Raw genomic sequence first — 23,399 nt, 5'->3', positions numbered from 1 at the left:
CCATGTGGGGTGTAGAGATTGCTTTAAAAAATACAATCTTTAAAAAAATAAAATGAAATAAAATAAAATAAATGCATTTACATGTGAGGCTATTTGGTCCTCTCCCTTCTTCAGCAAGATGCACTGCATAGCAGAGGGTGCCCCCTGCAGTACCTAAGTTTTTCCTCCATTCTTTCACAAAAGTCACACCACAGACCTTAAAGTCTTCAGAAGGGCTTGTGGGGAGCAGAGAAAGGAATGAGAATCAAGCAAGATATCAGAGAGCTTCACAAATATACTGTCTGCAATAAAAAAGAGCTGGGTAGGCAAGAGCAAGATGTACATGTAAGACATAAAAACCTGTCAAATTCAACTGGCTCGGATTTCCCAAGACTCGGATTTCAAGGGCTATACTCACAATTTTTACCTTATTCTCATACCATTCATCCCAAGAATTTATTATTCTTACATCAAACCTGTTGCTTTCCTTCATAGTTTTGCCTCATTCTTTTTTTCATAAATTTTTTTTTGAAGTTTATTTATTGGAGAGAGACAGAGATAGCACGAGTGAGGGAGGGGCAGAGAGAGAGGGAGACAGAGAATCCCAAACAGGCTCTGCACTGCCAGCTTGGAGCCCGATGTAGGTAAGGCTCGAACTCACGAAACCTTGAGACCATGACCTGGGCCGAAAACCAAGAATCGGACGCCTCACCGACTGAGCCACCCAGGCACCCCTTTGCCTCATTCTAAATAAACAATCTGTCCACGAAATCAGTGAGTTTGGTAACTGGCTTTAGAGTGTTTGTCTTGAAGTACAATATCCACGCAGAGTCACTGAAAAATAACGGGTCGCCTCTAAGTCTGTCTGTGTAGCACACTTTAGAAAACAGTTTGCGGAACAGCAAACCAGGACAGAAAAAGAATGCTTCATTAACATATCAGGTATTTTTTCCCCAACAGTCTGGTCTTTCTTCTGAGCTCCCAGTTACCGGGCTGATGAACCTCTGGGTGCAGTGGCCAGCTAGAAGAGAAAAGCTCTAAGCCCCTTACAAACAGAATGAGACTGTCACCATCAGGGGAAGGCCTAAGCGGAGCTGCCTGGGCTCCAGAAGTGAGAAGCCAAGTGCATTTCCCAGGCACCTTCAAACCTGGGACTCGCTGTTGCCACTACACATTAGCACTGAGCGCCTGAACGCTTCTTTCCACTGCTGATACGTGGTCTTTAAAAAAAAAAAGAGGAATAGTAACACCCCCTTAGACCCTTATAAATGTGGTAGCTATAAGGGCTTCTGCCAACAAGGGTCACGGTGAAAATTCCTGTGGGGGTGAGGAGGCCCTAAAATAGTTTTAGGGAAGGTTTCTTTTTTAACCTCAATAAGTTCACACAAACTTTGAAGTTTTTAACCACTCAAATAGGTGTTCAATCTGATCTCTGGGTCTGTTTCTGATACCCCGACCCTTGGACTTAGGATCAAGAAACTAACTTCGTAAAATACCCGAGATGATCATTTTACGTCCCCGTCTCTATCCCCTCCCCCACACCCTCCTACATTACTACACCCCAAATCCCCTGCAATGGAAAACGCCTTTTCAACAGCAAGGCTGGCTAGTCCGAGGCCATCTGGCCAGCAATTGTTGGCTCCCTGATTACTACTCAGAATCTAATCAATGAGGCATTTTACAGGGACTCAGCTCTCAACCTAGATAAATTAATCCATAGCCACAACTCCTAAATGGGATTTGTTTTAGAGATTAAGCAAGGAATTCCCCGATGGCTCATATTCTTGGTGGAAGTATGCTGAAAGTTTCAGCAGTGATTACTAACCCTTCCTCTTAACTCCACCCCCGCCACCCACTCTTTGTGCCACTCCTGGACCAAATCTGCATGACTTTTTAAACTACAGAACTTACTCCAGCCCACAGGAGGAGAGTGGCCCTGCCTAGTTTCAAGAATTTTACCTGTCTCTTAAAAAGAATACCTTCAGAAGAGAAACCCTTTCTAAATTGAAGTCCCTGCAGGGATTTTTTTTTTTTTTTCATCTCCCTTGCATTCTCAGGCACTTCTGCAAAAGATAAGTGGCTGGCTATAACCTTTTGTCGGATGTACAAAGAATTAGATCAAAAGTTAAACAAATGGAGACATAAGTCCTTGCAAATGGAATTCCCCAGGGGGGCGATATTAAAATTCATTGGTCTTAAGCCTTTGGGAGCCTCAAAAAATAGTAATACTCCCAGTGTAGGGTGGGGGGAGTGAAGTGTTTACTGAGAAACTGGTTCACTTCTTTGTAGGGAAAATAAAGTCACTGATCCATTAGGGATTTCTAGGACTTTCCCGCCCCCCCCCCCAAGTCTTTTACTGGCATTCAAGGCCTTTCAAGAGTGTGAGCAACTCTTTCTCTTTCCCTCAGTTCCTGCCTAGACACCGACATGGTAACCCCTACCTGTACTTCTAGATCCTACCTCCCAGGACCCAGCACCTGTCTTGGTTCATATCACTAGCTACCGCTTCCCTGGCACCCACCTCATGTCCGGCACCTTCCATCATTTCAGGCAGTCCTCACATAACCCTACGAGGTGGGCGTGTTATCAGCCCCCTCTTCTTTACTGCCTTACGCTGTGGGGTATCTGTTCGAATGCGACCCTTTCTTCCCAAAAAGAATCCCTAAAGGGAGGGTGTGTAAGGCAATCCCCCCCTGCCTGTATTTCTGTACTGCAGAGTGCGCACCTGTATGGCACACTCCCCCCTCAGCCACAGGTATCCCAGCAGAGTCTGCGGAGTTCACAATACCCTACAATTTTCAGATGTAACAGACTCTGAAGGCAGAAACGGAGTCTTGCTCATCTTGTACCCCTTGCAGGGACCGCCACAGGCAGGTGCTCGTTATTAGCGGCGTGGTCACAAAAAAGTTACAGCAGCCACGGCAAGGAAAGAAATCCCCCTTCCTCTATCTCTGATAGCAGCTCTGAAAGAGCTCAAGAAACACCTCCAAAGCCCCCGCTGCCTAAGTAAAGCACCCCTTTACTTAGGGGTAAAGGGGTGAAATCTCATCTCCCAGAGAGGGAGAAGCTACAGCGTCCCATCCATATTTCTAACTGGAATATTTCTAATCATTCTTAATTATCTGCATGCTTCCCCGACAAGACAGCAACAGGGGCACGCTCTTCCCACTTGTAGTCCCCACACTGGAGTGAAGTTGTTCATGAAACTTTATTGAAGAGTCAAATTTCATTCTCAGGCAGGTACAAATGCAACTAGTCTAAAGCATCTCCTTCCCAGGTGTGGGTGATGTATGTTACCCCCCCCCCCCACACACACACACACCCCTCACCGTCTCTCCCCCCAACCATTCTGCCAAAGCAGGACTGGTTCTCTGACAAGGATTATCAACACACACCCAGCACAGACCACCAAAAGATCTGAGGCCGAGGGCCTCCTGCCCCCTCTGCTAGGATCCCCCAAGCTGAGGGAGGGAGTGTGGAGTCACAGGGCAGTTTCTCCGATGGGGTGAGTCTCCGCTGGGAACTGCAGGGAAACCACAACCATTTATTACTCAGGCCAGACAGCTGCCAGGGAAGCGGCGCTGCCTAAGAACTTAAACTAAAATAGAGGTGGGAGGCTGTATTCCATTACTAAGCCCTGGAGTATTCGCTCCCAAGTTCGTCCACATTTCCAGAATGTTAAAACCCTGCAGTCAAAACCCTGATTATTTATAAACTACTGTGCAGAAGCGGAAACCTGACAAATGAAGACATAAAAGCAAGGGAATGGTGACAGGTGAGATAATACCAGAGTAGAAAGCATTCATCACCCCCTTGTTGTGGCTTCCTCCAAAACCCCATCTCCATTCCCCACTGAAAACAACTTTTACTTGTATTACCGCGGCAGCTGATTAAAAAGGAAAATGAGGCTCCCGGTCTCCAAAGAGTTGTCAAGTTTGTCTCACAGGCACATGCCTGTAAGTTTGCATCAAGTAGGTGTGGTAGGAAAGAGAAGGAAGACACAAAGGCATACGGCAGGCTACACAACAGGCAGGACGAGATGCCTTCAAGGTACCAGAGATCCAGGACAGAGTTCAGGACCGTGTCCCCTACCCTCCCTGACGACTTAATCTGAAACCCAAGTGACTTCAGAGAGGAGAGAAAAGGATTAAGGAGCCCTGGAGGCCATGAGCCACCACCCGGTCGGGTGAAATCTACCCGTGCCCCCCGCCCCACTTTCAGGTGGGAGAGTAGCAGCTGCCCACCGCGCAACAGGAAGCCCATCACGCGCTCTACGCTCATCCCCCGAGAGTCTTCTCCCAACCGAGCAGACTCGAGAGGGCACTTACGCGGAGCCAACCTGACAGCTCCCGCCGGGGTGGAAACCCGCGATCCCCTCGCACCGGCATCTCGGGCGCAAATCCCGCCAGGGCTCCGCTCCTCGCGATGTCCGCGCAGCAGATCAATCCTCGGACCCGAAACCCGGGCTGCGGGAGGGCCGGCCCGCAGGGCCCACCCCTTTGTCCCTCCTCCCGCCGCCCGCCCCCCCGCCGGAGCGCAGCGCCTCCGCGCCGGCGGCCGGACCCGGGAAACTCTCAAATGGGCCGCTACCACCCCCCGCGCGGCCGGGGGGATAGAGCACGCCGAGACCAACCCGCGAGGCCTCCGCGGCTGGCCGCTTCGAGAACGACTTCCGGCGGGGGGGGGCGGCAGGGGGGCGGGGACGGCGGCGGCAGGGGGATTTCCCCCCCCCCCTCCCAGGGCCCGAGCGTCCCGCGGCCCCCACGCCCTACCCTACCCCCCCTCCGGACGGCGCGATGGTTCGCTCCGCGGCGCGCACTAGGCCGGCAGGTCGGGCTCCGGGAGCGCGCCGGGGAAGCGCTGGGAGCTCTGAGCGCAGGGGCCAGCCGGGGGACGGGCCAGTCTGTCCTGGGGCGCTTCCTTTGAGGTCGCGTGCGCATCCGGTTCGAACACATTTTGGAGAGGTTTGCAGCGCCTCTTTTGCTCTCTTCCGAAGGGAAGAAGAGGGGAAACCCCAAAGTTGTCTGTCCTGCCTAGAGGCCTGCCCAGCCAGCCGACACGTACACGGCATTGTAGCCCACGTGTCTCAGCTCAACAACTGATTACCGGAATTCCGAGGGTACTGGGATGTTCGTGTTAAATAAAACTTGACTTTGGAGGAAAATATACCCCAGCTTCTCTCTTTTTTATCACATTTCCAACAGCTCCAGTAAAAACATTGCAACGCCTCTCTCATCGTCATCTTTTAAAAGACTACCAGTAAGTCACAGATGCTTATCCAAGCAGGATTTATCAGTACATTTACTCGTTGTAGAGTCTCCTATGTACGAAGAACTGCACAAGAGAAGTAAAAGCTTCCTTATTTTAGAGGCATGTAAATTATTCGGAGGCTCGAAACAGGTACACTGATTAAAAGCATAATTTGGGGTTTGAAATTTAAGGGAACAACGCTGTAAAAGAAAAAAAGTGTGGACCACCTCGCTCTTCCCTTAAAATTGCTTTCCCTTAAGGCAAAACTCGGCCGAGGCTCACAAGTAGAAGGTGAAAGGTAGAATGTCCTATCTGACCCAATGACGAGATGCAGAAGCTAGGCTCTCTCCCCGAAAGGTTGCTTCACTTCCTGCCTAATCAAAACAAGTTTGGCAGTTTATGTGGAAAAACAAGCCCAGCAGATGCCTCTCTGAAAGTGTGAGGCTTCTGGCCTCCTTTGGGGTAGAGCTAAGTGCATGCTTCTGGATTAAAAAGCATCGTGAGTGACGTTTCTCACTTGCCTACAAGCCTCCAGACTCAGACGTTGGGATTGTGTTTCCGGTGTAAGGTGTTACTCCCCCGACGTAAGCTCTGATTTAAAAAATGTTTCCCAAATTAGGTAGTGCGAACAAATAATAACAATGATAGCGTTTGTGAACTGGTCACACCTTAGTAATGTGAGCTGATTCATTAGCATTTAAAAAGGAAGAAAGGAATCCACAGTGTAGTACTTAACATCTGCAGAACTATTTCCTTTTTCTCTCTAGAGCTGCACTGCCCAATATAACCACTTCTCACAGGTGGGTATTCAATACATTTTATTTTAAATTAACTAAAATTAGGGATTTAGGATTTAAAAGCTTCCAGGGGCGCCTGGGTGGCTCAGTTGGTGGAGCATCAGACTTGGCTCGGGTCGTGATCTCACGGTTCATGGGTTCAAGCCCCCACAGTGGGCTTTCTGTTGACAGCTGGAGGCTGGTTCAGATTCTTTGTCTCCCTCTCTCTCTCTGCCTCTCCCCTGCTCACACTCTCTCCCTCTCAAAAATAAATAAACATTAAACAATGTTTTAATAAAATAACAAACATTAAAGAAAAGGAAGATTTCAGACGAATGTGTCACATGAGTCACATTTCCAGTGCTCAGTAGCCCCTTGCAGCTAATGGCTACCATAATGGACCGTGCTGATACAGAATATTTCTACCATTGCAGAAAGTTCTATTGGTATACACTGCTCCAAATAATGAAATAGTCTTATACTAGAAATACTATTCTTCTGACACAATGCCTGACATAGAGGAACAATAAATAGTTGTTGAAAGGCATGATTCAGTGAGCACACTAGCATTGCTGGTGGCAGTTATACATAAATAGAACTTTTTGGAGAAGCAATTAATAGGACATAATTTTTCACATGTGGGTTGCACATTCGAACCCCACTCCTAGAATTTGTTTCTCCAAAGAACTTCTATCAAGCCAGACCCCCCGATTAAAAACTAAGCTCTCTCTCACCTTGGGGAGCTCAGTCCATTACAGCAGATGATCAGTAAATAATAACAAACTGCAAAAGCACTGAGCTTTCCTGGAAAGCTCGGGGTAGTCTGGGGACTTCTGGGAGGGCTTCTTCACCCAGACTAGTGGGATGGGGTTCAGGGAAGGCTTTACAGACAAGAAGACACTTACAGGAATGAGTTTGTGAGACAAAAAGGGGAAAGCTTTCTAGGTGAAGGGAATAAATACAAGTGGAGAAACAAGGAATGAAGAGACCACAGACGTGCCCTTCGGTGCCAGGAGGTGAGGTTGCCCAGGCAAGCAGGGGCTGTATCCTACTGTTGAACACGGTAGGAGTGGGATTAGCTTTGGCATTTTGTAAAGATCCTTCGGTCAGCTTCTGGAGGATGATGAATCTGGCAGGTGGGATTGGGGGAGGGGGGGAGGTGGAGGGGGGAAGTGTATCAGTAAGAATGAGAAGACCAGCCAAAAATGCATTTCTGTGGAAATGCAGGTGAGAGATGACAGGGCTATCGGGTTGGGCAGCGTTAGACAAAAAAGGGCCAATTCTAGAGAAATTAAGGCAGTGTAATCAGCAGGCAGGTTGACTGATTAGATATGATGTAAGAAAGAGGGAAGTGACTCTAAGGTGACTCTCAGGTTTCTGGCTTAACGAAGTAGATGATGATATCTCTACCAACATAGAGAATGCAGGAGTGGGAGCAGATCTTGGGAGGGGCTGGAGGAAACATGGTGACTTTAGTTAAGGACTGATTGAGCTTCACGGGCTAAGGGTCATCCAGGTGGAGATGTTCAAGTGTCTGCAATGCACTAGGCATTGAGTATTTTTGGGTAGAGGGCTCTGGGATGGAGGAAGAGATTTGCAGATCGTCATTGTATCAAGAAAGCTGAAGTCAGGTGAGGAAGTGAGACTGAATATTCAGAGACACTGTGTAGATTGAGGCAACAGAGGATTAAAGATAGGACCCATCCAGCCTGTTTTCATAATAACCTTTACTGTGACAGGCAAAAAAACAAAAAAACAAAAACACCCAGAATAGGACCCATATCTGGGAATGCCAATATTTAGGGGGCAAACTCAAGTCCCCAGAGCAAAGACCAAAGAGGAACTGTCAGAAAGGGAAGAAAAACCTCTCTGGAACAAAGTCCACAAAGTCAAAGGAAGAATGAATTTCAAGAAGGGGAAAATCGCCAACAACATGCACCAGTGTGGAGGTCAGTTAAGATGAGAACGGAAGGTGCTCACCATGAACAGGACAAGTGCCCATCCTGACCAGAGCTGTTTCAAGGGGAAGATGAGACTGGAATTCGACTCCAGTGGCTGACTGGGAGGTGAGGCACTTCACTGGATCCCAACTGATTACAACAAAGGCTGGAAACCATCAGTGTCCAATCACAGAGGGCTGTTAAATGACAGCAGACCAACTGAATTGGCACATCAAGCTATCATTTAAAATTATAGCAAGTCTATCCAGCAACAAGGAGAATAATGATATAATCGCCGATGAAAAGAACACAGACGTTATCTATCCTATGATGGCAACGAAGAAGTTATGAAAACATATAAACAAACTGGAAAGCAAATGGGAACATGATTTGATGACAGGATAGGGCTGTGTGCATTTCTCTTCTTAAATTGTAGTTATTGTTTGTGCCATGTTTGTGTAATGGACAATTTTTCAGTACTTTTCAGGATGCGTTACTATGTATAAAATCTTTGTAACAAGTTGGTCAGAAGACCTCGAATTAATGTGATAAACACTTTTAATCAGATTTCTTCAAGAATATTACGATTTGGATATATATACACATATATATGTACATATACACACATACATAAAGACACACATATACATATGTGTATGTATATATATATGTTTTTACATATATATTTGCAATATAGTTATAAAGTATCATTAAATGGGAACAAAGGGATCTGACATAAAAAGTTTACAGGTTGGGGCACCTGGGTGGCTCAGTTGGTTAAGTGTCCAACTTCGGCTCAGGTCATGATCTCATGGTTTGAGTTCAAGCCCCCACTGGGCTCTGTGCTAACAGCACAAAGTCTACTTTGGATTCTCTGTCTCCCTCCCCACTCTCTCTCTCCACCCCTCCCCTGCTTGCTCTCATGCTCTCTCTCTCTCTCTCAAAAATAAAATAAATAAACATTTGAAAAGTTTCCAGGTTAACTGAGCAATTTAATTGGCTTGTAGGCAGAATGGCAGACTGGAATCATAGAGACACTTCCTTGCAACAAACATTTCCTGAAGTCCCCCTACCCGTGTGCCCTGGGGTAGATACAGAGAAGATAAAGAGAATATATACTGGGGGCGGGGAGTGGGGGTGCTCACAGTGTGATCAAGACAAAACCAAGTAAACAAATGATGACAAGGCGGGAGAGTTGCTCAAGTACCGGAATGACTAACACGCGGAGGTAGCAGTTAAAACTCTGCCTGAGGGAGGGGCACCTTTTGGAAGAACAGGCCTGGCCTTCCCTTACCTCCCCTGTAGTGGCCTCGTCTCTGCTGGCTTCTCCCACTCTTCTCAGTGCAGCCATCCCAGTAACCTCCCATGTTCACGTGAAGGACTCCTTCCATCAGCATCCCCCACAACCCCTAAAACAGCATCCAGGAGAGAGGCATCGAAAGTTCTGCTCTGCCCTTTATGCCTTTACTTTTACTTATTTAATATCACTCTTGCTCACTCTCAAAGTCTGTTAAAGTACTCTTCCTTTTTTTTGCCGGGGGGAGGGAGGGTCGGGTGACTAGCTACCTAAGTTTCCCAAATCCTAAGTTTCTAGTTAAAGCACTGATACCTATGTACGGAACTGCTTCTAGTCCCATATAGTCCTGCATGACCCCCCAAGCCCCACAGAAACACAGACTTTTGATTGAGACGCTCCTCACTGCAATCTATGATGGTTCTAGAAATATGATACAATGGAACAAACTTGACTCTAAGTGTAATGGTCATAGGTTTACACACATTGCAGAGAGAGTAAATTATTTTCAAGCTAGCCTTTAGCACTTAGAATCCTGCAAACAAACAGGGGAGTGCGTTATAATCCACTAGAAAAACCCCCAGGTTCACCTCAGCCTTTGGGGCAACTCAAGACTCTTGCTTTATGTTTAAAAGCATTGTGTTTCTAATTTCCTGCCAAGTACTGCAGACTCCCTGTCTCCAGGATTGTTCCCATACCTTAATATTATATAGGAAGAGCAGAAAGCTGCCTCCAGTTTGACACTTTCCTAAACATCCAGACTTCTACATGTTAGTGTCCCAAAGGTCACTACCAATTTTTACATAGACGTTCTTCTGTTCAGGAAATGGTAATTACATTTTTCCATAATTAAGAAAACTATTTTCGGGGGGTTCCTGGGTGGCTCAGTCAGTTAAGCGTCCAACTTCGGCTCAGGTCATGATCTCACGGTCTGTGAGTTCAAGCCCCGCGTAGGGCTCTGTGCTGACAGCTCAGAGCCTGGAGCCTGTTGCGGATTCTGTGTCTCCTTCTCTCTCTGACCCTCCCCTGTTCATGCTCTGTCTCTCTCTGTCTCAAAAATAAATAAATGTTAAAAAAAATTTAAAAAAGAAAATAATTTCGGTTTTATTCAATTTTTTCTTAGACCAGTGAGTTTTGGAAAAATAAATAATAATAATAATTAATAATAATAATAAGATGCCAATTATAAAACATTCAAAACAGTTCAGAAAAGCACAAATAAATGTAAAAATCATCTAAAATCCTAATAACCAGCTTCAAAATTAGGTGGCCATTCCAGACACATGCACAGATACAGATAAAGAGCTAGTTAGGAGACTACCCTCAGAGACCAGAAAAATTTAAACAAAAATTAGTCTTACTACAGTGCTATTTTAATTGAAAAATAGTAAATAAAATTCTATTTGATATTGACAGAAAAAGAAAATTGAATAAAACAAAAGAACCCTCATGAACACAAATTAAGTTATTTCTTCAACATGATATTTATCCCCAAAAGATCATCTAGGGAGAAAAGATTAACTCCCCCCCACCCCGCCAAAATCTTCAGTAGTGAGTTTCCAAAGACACTTCTAAAACATGAAGACATTAGCATTTTATTTATGAAAAATCACATGTTTCAGTTTTAGAAAGTTTCTCTTCCTCCAGGACTCGCCTCTTTGCTGTCTCCCTGCATCCAATCCCCCAGTCCATCCTCCCCAAGCAGCCAGAATGATCTTTTCATGAGACAAATCAGATCTCGTAACTCTGTGCTTTTAAACCGATGCAGACTTCTTGCCATGGCCTCGTTACGGGCTGAATGTTTGTGTCTCCCTCGGCCCCCCAAAGGGGCTGAAGCCCTAACCCCAATGTGGTGGTATCTGGAGATGGGCCTTTGGGAGGGAATAGGTTTAGATTAGGTCATGAGAGTAGGGCCCTCACGATGGGATTTGTGGTCTTATAAGAGGAAGAGAGAGATCCCTCTCCAGGCTCATGTTCCTAGGAAAGACCATGTGAGGACACACGGAGAAGGCAGCTATCTACAAGGCAGGAGGAGGGCCCCCACCAGGAACCAAATCTGTCAGCATCTTGATCTCAGACTTTGTAGTCCCCTGAACTGTGAGAAGTCAATGTCTGTTGTTCAAACCACCCAGTCCATGGCATTTTGTTCTAGAGCCCAAGCTGGCTAAGACAGCCTCCAAGTCTGCTGCCTCCTCCAAACCCAGCTCATCCTGCTCTCTCCCAAGCTCAGGTCCCGGAGCCACACTGGCCTTTCTTTGTTGCTCTTGAGACCCTGCCAGGCGCATTTCTGCCCCAGAGCCTTTGTTTGAGCTTCTCTGCCTGGACCACAGAGCCAGCTTCTGCTTAGATTTCTCTTTCTTTCTAAAGCAGGAAGCATCCCTTGAAGCGGCAACCAGGAAGTGATGCCCTCGGGAGAGAGTCAAGTTTAAGTCAAAGCAGGTACATAGAGTCCAGCGGAGTGCTTTGCTTATGGCAAAGCAAGCGTTTCAGAGAGCAGAGTGCAGGGGTATGAAAAGGTGGGGGTGGTGGGTGGTCTCCCTGGCTAAGGGAAGCCGAGGGAGGAACCACAGCAGGAAGGGAGGACAGCCCAAGACAGCAAAGGACCCTAGTATCCACAACTCTCCCTTCTTAACTTTATTATTATTATTACTCTTGGTAACACATTGGCAGGGATGCTGTTATTACCACAATGAAAGGATGTCAGAGTGAGCGCAGAAGTGATGAAAACGTCAGTCCGTCTAACAGGAGAGAAAGTTCTCTCGGTTCTCAGTGGATGGTGGCTTTCAATTCACTCTCTCCTCTTTCTGCCATTGGCACAAATCCCAACCCCCAGCGTCTTGCTCCCGGTGTGAGAACCCGGCAGTGATTCTCACATGCTGGGGTCGGCCGGCCACAACACGGACAGAAGAATTCGCCGTGCGCCTCAGAGTCAGCCGCGGGCTGGCTGGATGAGGTGTCTGGGGAGGCCGGGGCCTGCTGCTGGGGGAGGGCGGGTGGACCTCGTGGTGCCAGGCTGCCCACATGCAGGCTCCTAGGCCACTCAAGGGGATGGTCCGAGCGTGCTGAGGCCAACAGGCAAGGTCAAAGTGTGCTCAGCCTGATGGACAGGGGATTGGGACAGAGCATAATCCAGCTGTGGGCCTGGAGATCCTAGAAGCACCTTCCGAGGCACAGTTTGGTGTAGACAGGCCCTTCCGGGGAGCGGGCTCTGCACTGGAGAGTCTCCTCCCTGGCAGGGTGCCCTGGGGCCCCCTGCTCACGCTGCTGGGTATACAAAATCCACACTCTTTTCAGGGACAGATGCCACTTAGTAACCCTCTATTTAAGACCAGCAACAGGGCGCCTGGGTGGCTCGGTGGGTTGAGCATCCGACTTCGGCTCAGGTCGTGCGTTCAAGCCGAATCAGGCTCTGTGCTGACAGCTCAGAGCCTGGAGCCTGCTTCAGATCCTGTGTCTCCCTCCCTCTCTGCCTTCTCCTGCTCGTGCTCTGTCTCTCTCTCTCTCAAAAGTAAATAAACATTGAAAAACAAAACCCAAAAAACAGCAACAACGAGACGTGCCTGGCTGGCTCAATCAGTAGAGCTGAGCAGCTCTTGATCTTGGGGCTGTGAGTTCAAGCCCCATGTTGGGGGGATACAGAGATTACTTCAAAATAAAATCTTAAGACAACACCAACAACAACAAACAAAGCGTGATAAACAAAGGTTGATTCAAGGCGTATTATGTGCCAAAACTCTTCCAAACTCTGCTGTAACTCATTTCACGCAGAGCCGCACAGCGCCCATGAATCTTTGGTATATTTGGTATTATTGCTGTGCTTCAGCAGTGAGGAAACTGTACTTCCGAGGGGGGAAAACAGCTGCTGCCTGAATTTCTCATCCAATAGAAGGCAGGGAGGCTCCAGGGGCAGGTCTTTGGGAGTGAAGCTCATCCTCACGACTGCTCTCCGGCCGCCACGTTCACTGTCAACCTCAGACAGACGATTGCACAGGTCAGGGGCTTGTTGTTGCTACTGTGGTTTTCTCGAACAGAACTCAGGAGGGTTTCTGCCGAACGGAGTGCTGGGAGATCATGTTTGTGAAACTCTTGCTGCACCACATTAAAAGGTAAATGCCACAGCTCTCTCCTCCAGCCATCCAAGATGCAGAAAGGAAAGAAGGCCGGGGGGAAGAAGGTGGCCAATACCCTGCTTGAGAAAAGGCCCAAGAATTCTGGCATCGGACAAGACATCCAGTCCAAAAGGGACCTCTCCCGCTTTGTCAAATGGCCCCACGACATCAGGCTGCAGCAGCAAAGGGCTCTTCTCTATAAATGTGTAATGCTGTGCCCCCACCCCCCCCCCCCCCCGGCCCTGAGATTAACCTTGGACCGCCAAACAGCTGCTCAGCTGCTTAGGCTGGCCCCCAAGTACAGACCAGAGAAAAGCAAGAGAAGAAGCAGATTGTTGATCCAGGCTAAGGAGAAAGCTGCCAGCAAAGGGGATGTCCCCACTAAGAGGCCACCTGTCCCCACCTTAGTGGAAAATAAGAAGGTTCAGCTGGTAGTGATTGCACATGCTGTGTTTCCCACTGAGCAGGCATCTCCCTGCCCACCTGGTGTCGTAAGATGGGGGCTTCCCACTGCATCACCAAGGGGAAGGCCAGGCTGGGCGTCTGGTCCATGGGAAGACCTGCACCACTGTCACCTCCATACTAGGTGCTCCGGCTGAGCTAGTGGAAGCCATCAGGACCAATTACGATGACAGTAACGATGGGATCTGCTGCCACTGGGGAGGCAACGTCCTGGGTCCAAAGTCAGTGGCTCATATTTATTACCAAGCTGGAAAAGGCAAAAGCCAAAGAACCGGCCCCCAATCCAGGCTGAGTGCACGCTGTTAAACTCTCTGTACATAGAACTAATAAAAAGTTCTCTTTCAAAAAAAAAAAAAAAAAAGTAAATGCCGTCTGACTCCAGCCACCGGTTAGTTAATGAGACTCCTTGATGCAAATGCGATCTGACATCTAACTGAATTTCAGAGCATCCACTCCTTAAACAAGTGCTTTGAGAAAAAAACCCTTCAATATGTTAAAAATTGGACTAAATAAAAAGGCTCTCATCTCACAGGTAAGGAGGGAATCTGAGGTGAGAGAGGCCCCAGGGACCATCGCATGAGACACAGGTCCTCCCGGGAGCCAGAGGGGCCTCTGGCAACATGTGAATTGCTTTTAGAAATTATCACCAGAACCTTCTAAGTCCTAAGAATGCAGGATCCCCTATCAGCACAGGTTAAAGTAGCTGAAGAGTCTCCTAGATTTTCAAAGACTTCTCAGATCTGAAAGGGGCCTTTAGAAAAACACTGGGAGCAGACAGTTTTCCAGGCCAGTCACAAAGAGCATAGGCCTCTGGAACAAAGGAAGCAGGGCCTGGGAAAGGCACTTCCAAGGAGGCATTGTTCAATCATACTCGAAGACCTGGCTCGCAATATTTATGCTCCTATGGGACTTCTGCTGAATTTCCCTGATGACCAGAATTACCTGCGGCATCCCAGTCCCTCCCTGAGATGCCGGGGGTAGGGTTGGTGTGTGAGAAGGGGCAGGGGATTGGTTGTTTTGAGCATGCACCCTCCTCCCCAACCAAATGAGTCTCCTTATCAGGGAGGTCTGGGAAATTCTGCCAAAGGAACATTGTTTCAATGCTTGGACACAAGACAGGAAGACCACAATTTTGAAAGCAGGTAAAACATTCAAATGGCAAGAAAATCATCATCTCTATTTGCAAACTTTTGTCTTTGGTTTGCAAAGGAAAGGATCTGGTCCCATCATTCTTTTCGTTATATTTCTTTACATATATATTTGCATATACATCTCTCATTTGTATTTCAGTTATTTTTATATACATGGTACTTGTTTATTTACCCAAACCATACAGTAGATCATAAAAAAAGTAGCAAAATATAACTAAATTGTTGCCATCCAGAGAGCAAACTACTGTTAGTAACTGTGTGAGTATTCTTCCAGGTACCTGTATGCAGGTAAGCATATAGATATCATCTATAACTTTGCACGTCTGGGGCCATACTAGGCATGAGCTTTTGCCTCCTTTATTTCTACGTAAGAACGTTGCTTGACTATTTTTTCATGGCAATATAGATTTATATCATCATGTGTCTAACTGCATAATACTCCATTTGTATGAATATACTATAATTTGCTCAATAAATACTTTTATTGGAAGTTCTTTTTAAAAAACTGGTACAGAGGACAAGGAAAAAGAATCAGATGGATGAAACTCCTAAGATTTATTTCACATGCATAATGAGAAAGTAAGATGCTTGTAAAACTAAAGCAGGATTTATAAGACAGGTACAGGGTAGATACTAAGTTACTAAGCTGTAAGATGTGTTAACCAGAATAAATGGAGCATTTGTGTATTAAATATAAGTCAAAAGATTTCAACAAATAGCAGTGTTAGGACACCTGGGTGGCTCAGTCAACCAGTTAAGCGTCCGACTTCAGCTCAGGTCATGATCTCACAGCTCATGGGTTCAAGCCCTGAGTCAGGCTCTGTGCTGACAGCTCAGAGCTTGGAGCCTGCTTGGATTCTGTATCTCCCTCTCTCTCTGCCCCTGCCCTGCTTGTGTTCTCTCTCTCTCTCTCTCCCTCTCTCTCAAAAATAAATAAACATTTAAAAAATGTAAACAAATGACAGTGTTACTTAGAAAGGGAGGGAAAGACAAAATAAATCTTTTTTTTTTTTTTAATGTTTATTTATTTTTGAGAGAGAGAAACAGACAGAGGACGAGCTGGGGAGGGGCAGAGAGAGAGGGAGACACAGAATCTGAAACAGGCTCCAGGCTTTCAGCTGTCAGCACAGAGCCCGACTTGGGACTCAAACTCACAAACAGTGAGATCATGACCTGAGCTGAAGTTGGATGCTTAACCGATTGAGCCACCCAGGCGCCCCCAAAGTAAATCTTAAATAGTAATAATATTTAATAAAACACTAGTAAATTCAATAAATATCTAATCTAGAATTGTATTTATTTAGATATAATATGTAGTGATAATATATTTTATAACCCATAATTTATATTTTCAAAAAGACTTCCTATTTAACAAAATACTGATACTATATAATAAACCCCAGTTCATGTTACCTCCAGATTGACAGTTATGTCAACCCTAAATTGACCACCTATTGGTGACACTCCTTATGGGCAATTCTGGCCTCTCAGAGATATCATGGACTCACCCCAATACATGGGCTTAGAAAAGTCAGCTGAAGGTGAAAACTTGCAACTTTTCCTTCTGTGCACCTGAGAGCCCCTCTGCAGTCCCGTCTCCCCTGGGGCTCCTCAGTCTATCAGAATACTTGGGGAGCTCACCCCAGCAGCATAGACCCACACAGTAGTGCTCAGGCTTTAGGGCATCCGAAACTCCTGGAAGGGCTTGATAAAACAGATTCCTGGGTCGTACCCCCGCCCCCAGAATTTCTGCTTCAGTCAGCGTGGGGTGAAGCGCAGGAACGTGCATTTCTAACAAGTTCCCGGCCAGGCCATTCTTGGTTTCTTTCCCTGATCTAGTTCTCATCATCCAGTTGCTAAAGTATTTTGATTCTTGTTCTAAGTCTTGGGATAGTATCCCTCTTTCTTGTCAAATTTATCATGCTGAGCTGAAGCCATCAGAAGAGACAAATTTAAACTTTAACATATCATAAAGACTCTTTCACAGCGTGTGGACAGAGTTAATTATTTTAGTTAACTAGACTTAAGACCTGAAGTTGATTTTTTGAATATCAACAATTATATTTCAAATATCAATATCAAGTATTAAGAGTAACTACAAACGGGGCGCCCAGGTGGCTCAGTTGGTTAAGCGTCCAACTTCAGCTCAGGTCATGATCTCACAGTTTGCGAGTTCGAGCCCCACATCAGTCTCTCTGCTGTCAGCACAGAGCTCACTTCAGATCCTCTGTCCCCTCTCTCTCTGCCCTCCCCACTTGTGCTCTCTGTCTCAAAAATAAATAAACATTAAAAAAAAAGAGTAACTATAATCAAATAACTATGTATATTATTAAAATCAATCATTTTTTTTAAATATCAATATAATTATGATTAAGTGGGGGAAATTCTGTCCAGGATATCTTGTCTAATCTTGCTATACAACCAGATTACTTCCAAACAAGAATCAAAATCTGGCTGAACTGAAAACTGCTGTCACCAACCACTCTGTTGATAAAAATGTGACAAAGTACCAAAAATAGAGCTCTAATGATGATACCCCTTCCAAGCAGAAGCTAGCTGCAAACTATTTATCTCAATTCTAGCAGGTTAATGGGAATCAGGTTTCCTCTAGGATTCCCCACACAGCCACAGCACCAGAGGCCCAAATCAGGCAGCATGCATAGCAGTATAACTGCCGATCACAAATAAGACTGAACTCCCATCCAGGGAAGAGCCTTGTCCATGTAAATTTCCTCAGGCAGTGCAGTGCCTAGTTCATAGGGTACCTGGAACCATTACTGGACCGCTAAGCGGCTAGAGTAGATGGAGGAGAAGTGTTAGAAAGAAGGGCAGGTGGTGGGGAGGAAAAGAGATAAGTACAGCGAATCCTTGTAAGAAATTTGGCTGTGACAGATGTCCATCGACTGATGAATGGATAAAGAAGATGTGGTATGTACACACAACGGGCTACTACTCAGCCACCAAAAAGACCGAAATCTTCTCATTTGCAACGACATGGATGGAGCTACAGTGTATTATGCTAAGTGAAACAAGTCAATCAGAGAAAGAAAAATACAGTACATGCTTTCACTCATATGTGGAATTGAAGAAACAAGAGATGAACATATGGGAAGGGAAGGAAGAGAAGAAAGGGAAACAAACCACGAGAGACTCTTAACAAAAACAGAACAAACTGAGGGTTGATGGAGGGGTGCTGGGTGTAGGGAAGGGCTAAATGGGTGATGGGTATTAAGGAGGGCACTTGTGATGAGCACTGAATGTTGAATGTAGCTGATGAATCACTGAATTCTACTGCTGAACCAAATATTGCACCGTATGTTAACTAACCAAAATTTAAATAAATAAATAAATAAATAGAATTCAAAAAGGAAAGAAATTTGGCTGTGAAAAGTAAGAGACAGATAGGGCTCTGGGTTGGAAAGCACCTAGCCATCTCCCCATCCTTAGGTTCCGGATTCTCTTAAACATGCAGGAGTATCATTACATTTCTGTTTCAGACCCTAGCTTGAGCATTACTCATCTACGTGCTATACTTAACAGTGTGCAGACATCTCAGATTTCCAGAGATAGGCCAGATGGCCACCACTTTGTCTTGTTGATTTCATGAGTAAACCACGCGCTCCAATTTTTGTTTGGAAAACATGTCAGTCTATAGCTAAAGCATTCAAAAGTAAGAGTGAACCCTTCTTATTTTTATTTTTCTTTCGTTTCAGTGGTGTACGAGTTTCTCGTGAAAGTTTGCTTGAATTGCTAAAATGACAACGTCTTTGGATAAGTATTTAGAACATTTTAAATACTTAGGGAAGAAAATATGGAATTCTTGTGTGGATACCAACAAAACTACTATGTGTCTGAATCTTTATAGATAGACAACTAAGGTGCTTAAGTCCCTTAATGGTGAAATAATTCCAGGTAAATGTACTTAGAGTACAAGTTTAAGGGCTAACACATTGGGGCGCCTGGGTGGCGCAGTCGGTTAAGCGTCCGACTTCAGCCAGGTCACGATCTCGCGGTCTGTGAGTTCGAGCCCCGCGTCAGGCTCTGGGCTGATGGCTCGGAGCCTGGAGCCTGTTTCTGATTCTGTGTCTCCCTCTCTCTCTGCCCCTCCCCCGTTCATGCTCTGTCTCTCTCTGTCCCAAAAATAAATAAAAAACGTTGAAAAAAAAAATTTAAAAAAAAAAAAAATAAGGGCTAACACATTGTTAACACATCATTTACAAACATTTAGGCTGTTTGGGAAGGACATTAAGAATAGAATAGCTATACTCAGAAAAACTGTGCATTTATAGATAGTTAACATTTTAACAGCAGAAAGAGCACATCATCTGGAAAAAGATAGCCCCTTTCTTTCATGGATTTTAAATGTTTCCTATACTCTAATAACTTCCCACAGACAAGCAGGTAAGATAGACAACTGAAATGGAAGAATATCTTATCCAGAAACTCAAGAACCAGAAACTAACAGGCTAGCGGCTTGGCACCCTGGTCTCCACCCCACTGGGTTCCCAGGGAACCTTGTGGAAACATGGCAGAAACAAAGAAAACGCTAGAAGCCAGTAAAGCACTGGGTGACAGAGCACAGCTGTGAAGTCAACAAGCCCCCGTTCTGCTAACTCCTTAGATTTAACCTATGACCACTAGTCAACTATTTCTGATCTACACAGATTTTGGGCACTTACCTAAAACCTCTGAGCCTCCCTTTCTTCAGCTGTAAAATGGTGTTATGGGTTGTATTGTGTCCCTACAACATTCATATGTTGAAGTCCTGACCCTCGTCACCTCAGAATGTGACCGTATTTGGAAACAGGGTCTGGATAGAGGTAATCAAATTAAGGCGAGATTTTCGACAGGTCCTAATCCAATACAGTGGTGTCTGTCCAGAAAGGGGAAATTTGGACACAAAGACGGACACACACAGAGGCAAGTCGTGCATCTAGAAGTCAAGTAGAGATGCCCAGAACAGATCTTTCCCTTATAACCCACTGAAGGAAACGCGTCTGCCTGCGGCTTGATTTCAGACTTTCAGCCTCCAGGACTATAAATCTCCCTTGTTGAAGCCAGCTCGTTTGAGGTCCATCGGGAGTATAGTTGGACCTACACCTCACAGGGTGGTTATGAGAGTCAAAAGAGACAATGCAGGGGCCCCTGGGTGGCTCAGTAGGCTAAGTGTCCGACTTCAGCATCAGGTCATGATCTCACGGTTGGTGAGTTTGGGCCCCGCGTCAGGTCAGGCTCTGCGCTGACAGCTCAGAGCCTGGAGCCTGCCTCGGATCCTGTGTCTCCCTCTCTCTCTACCCCTACCTGTGTCTCTCAAAAATAAATAAACATTAAAAAATTTTTTTAATTAAAAATGAAATAAAAGAGACAATGCAGATAAAACATTTGTCACAGTACCAACTATTTTATGGGGAGCCCGCAAATAAACATAAAGCTTTCATTGTTTTTTTTTTTAATGTTTATTCATTTTTGAGAGACAGAGAGAGACAGAGCATGAGTGGGGAAGGGGCAGAGAGAGAGGGAGACACAGAATCTGGAATAGGCTCCGAGCCATCAGCACAGAGCCCAATGCGGGGCTCGAACTCACCAACCGGGAGATCATGACCTGAGTCGAAGTTGGACGCTCAACCAACTGAGACACCCAGGTGCCCCAAGCTTTCATTGTTTTTACTACAGCTCTGATACATGTCATTCATGTTAGAATGACAGCGGGATTCTCACCACACACGACAACTTTTCTTCTAGCCTGGCCTGGGGTGTCCAGACTCTGCTCCCCAAGTTCCTTTTCCCCCGTTGCCCACGTAGCCAACAAGTTTTCGTCCTCCAGTTGCCTCTCAAATATCACCTCCCCCAGGAGGCCCACCTCACTTAGTCACTGCCTCAGGCCTTCTGCTCACATCCACCAAAAGGGGTGGGTACCAGCCTTTTCACACAGCAATGCAATTACTGATTCCAAATTAGACCCCCAAGTACCCCATGGATGAACCTTTATGTTCCTCCTAATTTGCGTCAGGTTCTGTGTGAGATGCTCATTAAAGGTTTGAGGAAACAATCCCTTCACTTCAGGGAGGGCAAGTGGCCACATAGACCATCTACATATATGTATTTTTTTTTAACATTTATTTTTGAGAGACAGAGAGAGTCAGAGCATGAGCAGGGGAGGGGGAGAGAGAGAGAGATACAGAATCTGAAACAGGCTCCAGGCTCTGAGCTGTTAGCACAGAGCCCGACGTGGGGCTCGAACCCACGAACTGCGAGACCACGACCTGAGCTGAAGTCAGACGCTCAACCGACTCAGCCACCCAGGCGCCCCCACATAGACCGTATATAAACAGGCCCATGCTCTAAACCAGCTCGTAGAAGTGCTTTCTAAGTTAATGGTTCTCAGAAGTGTGGTCTGGAAACCAAGAATGGCCTGGCCAGGAACTTGTTAGAAATGCATATCCCTGCGCCTCATCCCACACTGACTGAAGCAGAAACTCTAAGGATGGGGGTGGGGGGCGCACAACCCAGGAATCTGTTTTATCAAGCCCTTCCAGGAGTTTCTGATGCCCTAAAGTCTGAGCACTACTGTGTGGGTCTATGCTGCTGGGGTGAGCTCCCCAAGTATTCTGATAGACTGAGGAGCCCCAGGGGAGACGGGACTGCAGAGGGGCTCTCAGGTGCACAGAAGGAAAAGTTGCAAGTTTTCACCTTCAACTGACTTTTCTAAGCCCATGTAATGGGGTGAGTCCACGATAAGTGTGAGGTATCTAAATTGCCTAACAATGAGAAGCCACGTCTAGGAAGTGAGACTCTGCCCAGACTCACATCCTTCCAGAAGGCTGATATCAGAAACCTCAGGTCAAGGTCAAGGGCAGGCTCCGCAGGCACCCTCCTCCACCCAAGGACACTGGATGCTAATGGATCACCACATGCTTGCTTCGGCAGACTTGGACAGCACCTGAAGATCCTGAACCCCAGGCAACCACCACCGGTGGACCAGAACTGGCTCTTGAGAAAAGTCTGCTACTATTCTCAGTTGAGGAGCTAAGTCCCCACACTCTGGAGAGGCACACAGTCAGCTGGGACGGTAGGAATCACAACTGAAGTTGGGAGTCAGTGTCTGTGCGACTTTGGGGAAATCACTTAAAATCTGTGAATCTCAGTGTTTCTTTATTTGCAAAAGGGAGGTGGTCATAACCCCTTCCCTCTCAGCGTTATTCTGGGGTTAAACAACATCAGTGAATGCACTTTGCCCAGTGCCTGGCAAATAAAAGGCTCTTCATAAATGTCTGCCAGATCTCAAACTAAGGTGACAGGAGATGCTCTGGGAAAAAACCGTCGCCATCCAAGCTCACCCGAGACTAAGTCATCCCAGAAAGCCACGCTTAAGTTTCTACACAGGAAAGAGCTTTAGAACAAGGCTCTGACTTGGGAAAACAAACTGACGTCAAAGGGCCTGCGGTCACTAGTACAGGGAATCAAAACCAGGGAAGTATTTAGCAGGGGGGTCCTTTGAGTCACAAAGAGCCTTCCCTCCTACAGACAATGCCTGCATCATCTCCCTTTGCCACACTCCAGGCTGCTCCTCCAGTTCTTTTGACCAAATCAGAAGATCCCACCCAGAAATCTAGTCTCAGGAAAACCACTGCTGGAGTCCAGGCAAGCATCTGCCTTCCTATGTTTGGAAACTTTAAGAGCTCCATAGGGAACATCCCAGCAAACAAAACCCTGACAGTTCAGTGGAAACTAAGGGCTCCCCCGTGCAGGTGTCCCCATTTGGACAACTAGACCCCGAGAAAGGCCTTGGCATATGCCTGGTTCCTGCTATACTTTACTTATTTAGCTTCATACTGACACTCTGTTTTCACAGATGAAGGATCTGAAGCTCAGAAACATGAAGACATGTGCCCCAAATCATTCAATTAGAAGGCAGGAACGCTGGGATTTGAACAGCCATCTGCCACCCTGGAGCGTGCTATTCACAGTCTATTAAACTCCAGCTCTGACACATAGCTAGAATGCACCCAGGCAGGGGCTGCAAGCTTAAACAGACAGGAATTATGAAACAAGCACATGAAAAATATTCCAACCCCCTTCCAGCCGCCATGGACTGACCTCTAATCAGGGGTTAAAGTGTAACTAAGAACAAATACATCCCAGCATCTGTCAAAATAAAATTTAATACCTTGTAAATCTCATTTAATTCCTACCTAAAATTGAATCAGTAAATAGATAATACTCACTCTTAGCTCTTTCACTAAAAGCTTGTACATAATTAATCTTTGGAAGCCAGTGCGACCGATGCCTTTAATATCTGCAGCAACATGCTTATCACTGTTACATAATTCTGCTCCATCAAAGATAATGAAAAAAACATGATTTACCAGAATGACCTATAACCCCAGACACTAACATACCCTGTCAGGCATTTATCCTGAACCACAGGAGTTGGACTT

General features: G+C 46.1%; 1 protein-coding gene across 8 annotated transcripts in view; it reads right to left on the bottom strand.

Annotated features, from left to right (window-relative positions):
- Positions 1 to 23,399, bottom strand: part of TJP2 (tight junction protein 2) — a 129,142-nt gene that overhangs the window by 74,096 nt on the left and 31,647 nt on the right. The window contains exon 1 of one of the 8 annotated variants that reach the window (XM_053907786.1): positions 4,308 to 4,487. The exons of 5 other annotated variants lie outside the window; for them this stretch is intronic. In XM_053907786.1, coding sequence (XP_053763761.1) covers positions 4,308 to 4,367 — 60 coding nt within the window. In that variant the 5' untranslated portion in view covers positions 4,368 to 4,487. Of the gene's footprint in view, positions 1 to 4,307; positions 4,488 to 23,399 lie in introns of those variants that run through there. 2 more of the 8 variants (XM_053907785.1, XM_019463647.2) reach the window with 2 other exon arrangements.

The sequence above is a fragment of the Panthera pardus genome, unplaced genomic scaffold (genome assembly GCF_024362965.1).
Source record: "Panthera pardus isolate Hobbes unplaced genomic scaffold, ASM2436296v1 HiC_scaffold_20, whole genome shotgun sequence".
Lineage (NCBI taxonomy): Eukaryota > Metazoa > Chordata > Mammalia > Carnivora > Felidae > Panthera > Panthera pardus.
The sequence above is the reverse complement of the archived record's forward strand: the minus strand, read 5'-3'. Positions and strand labels throughout refer to the sequence as shown.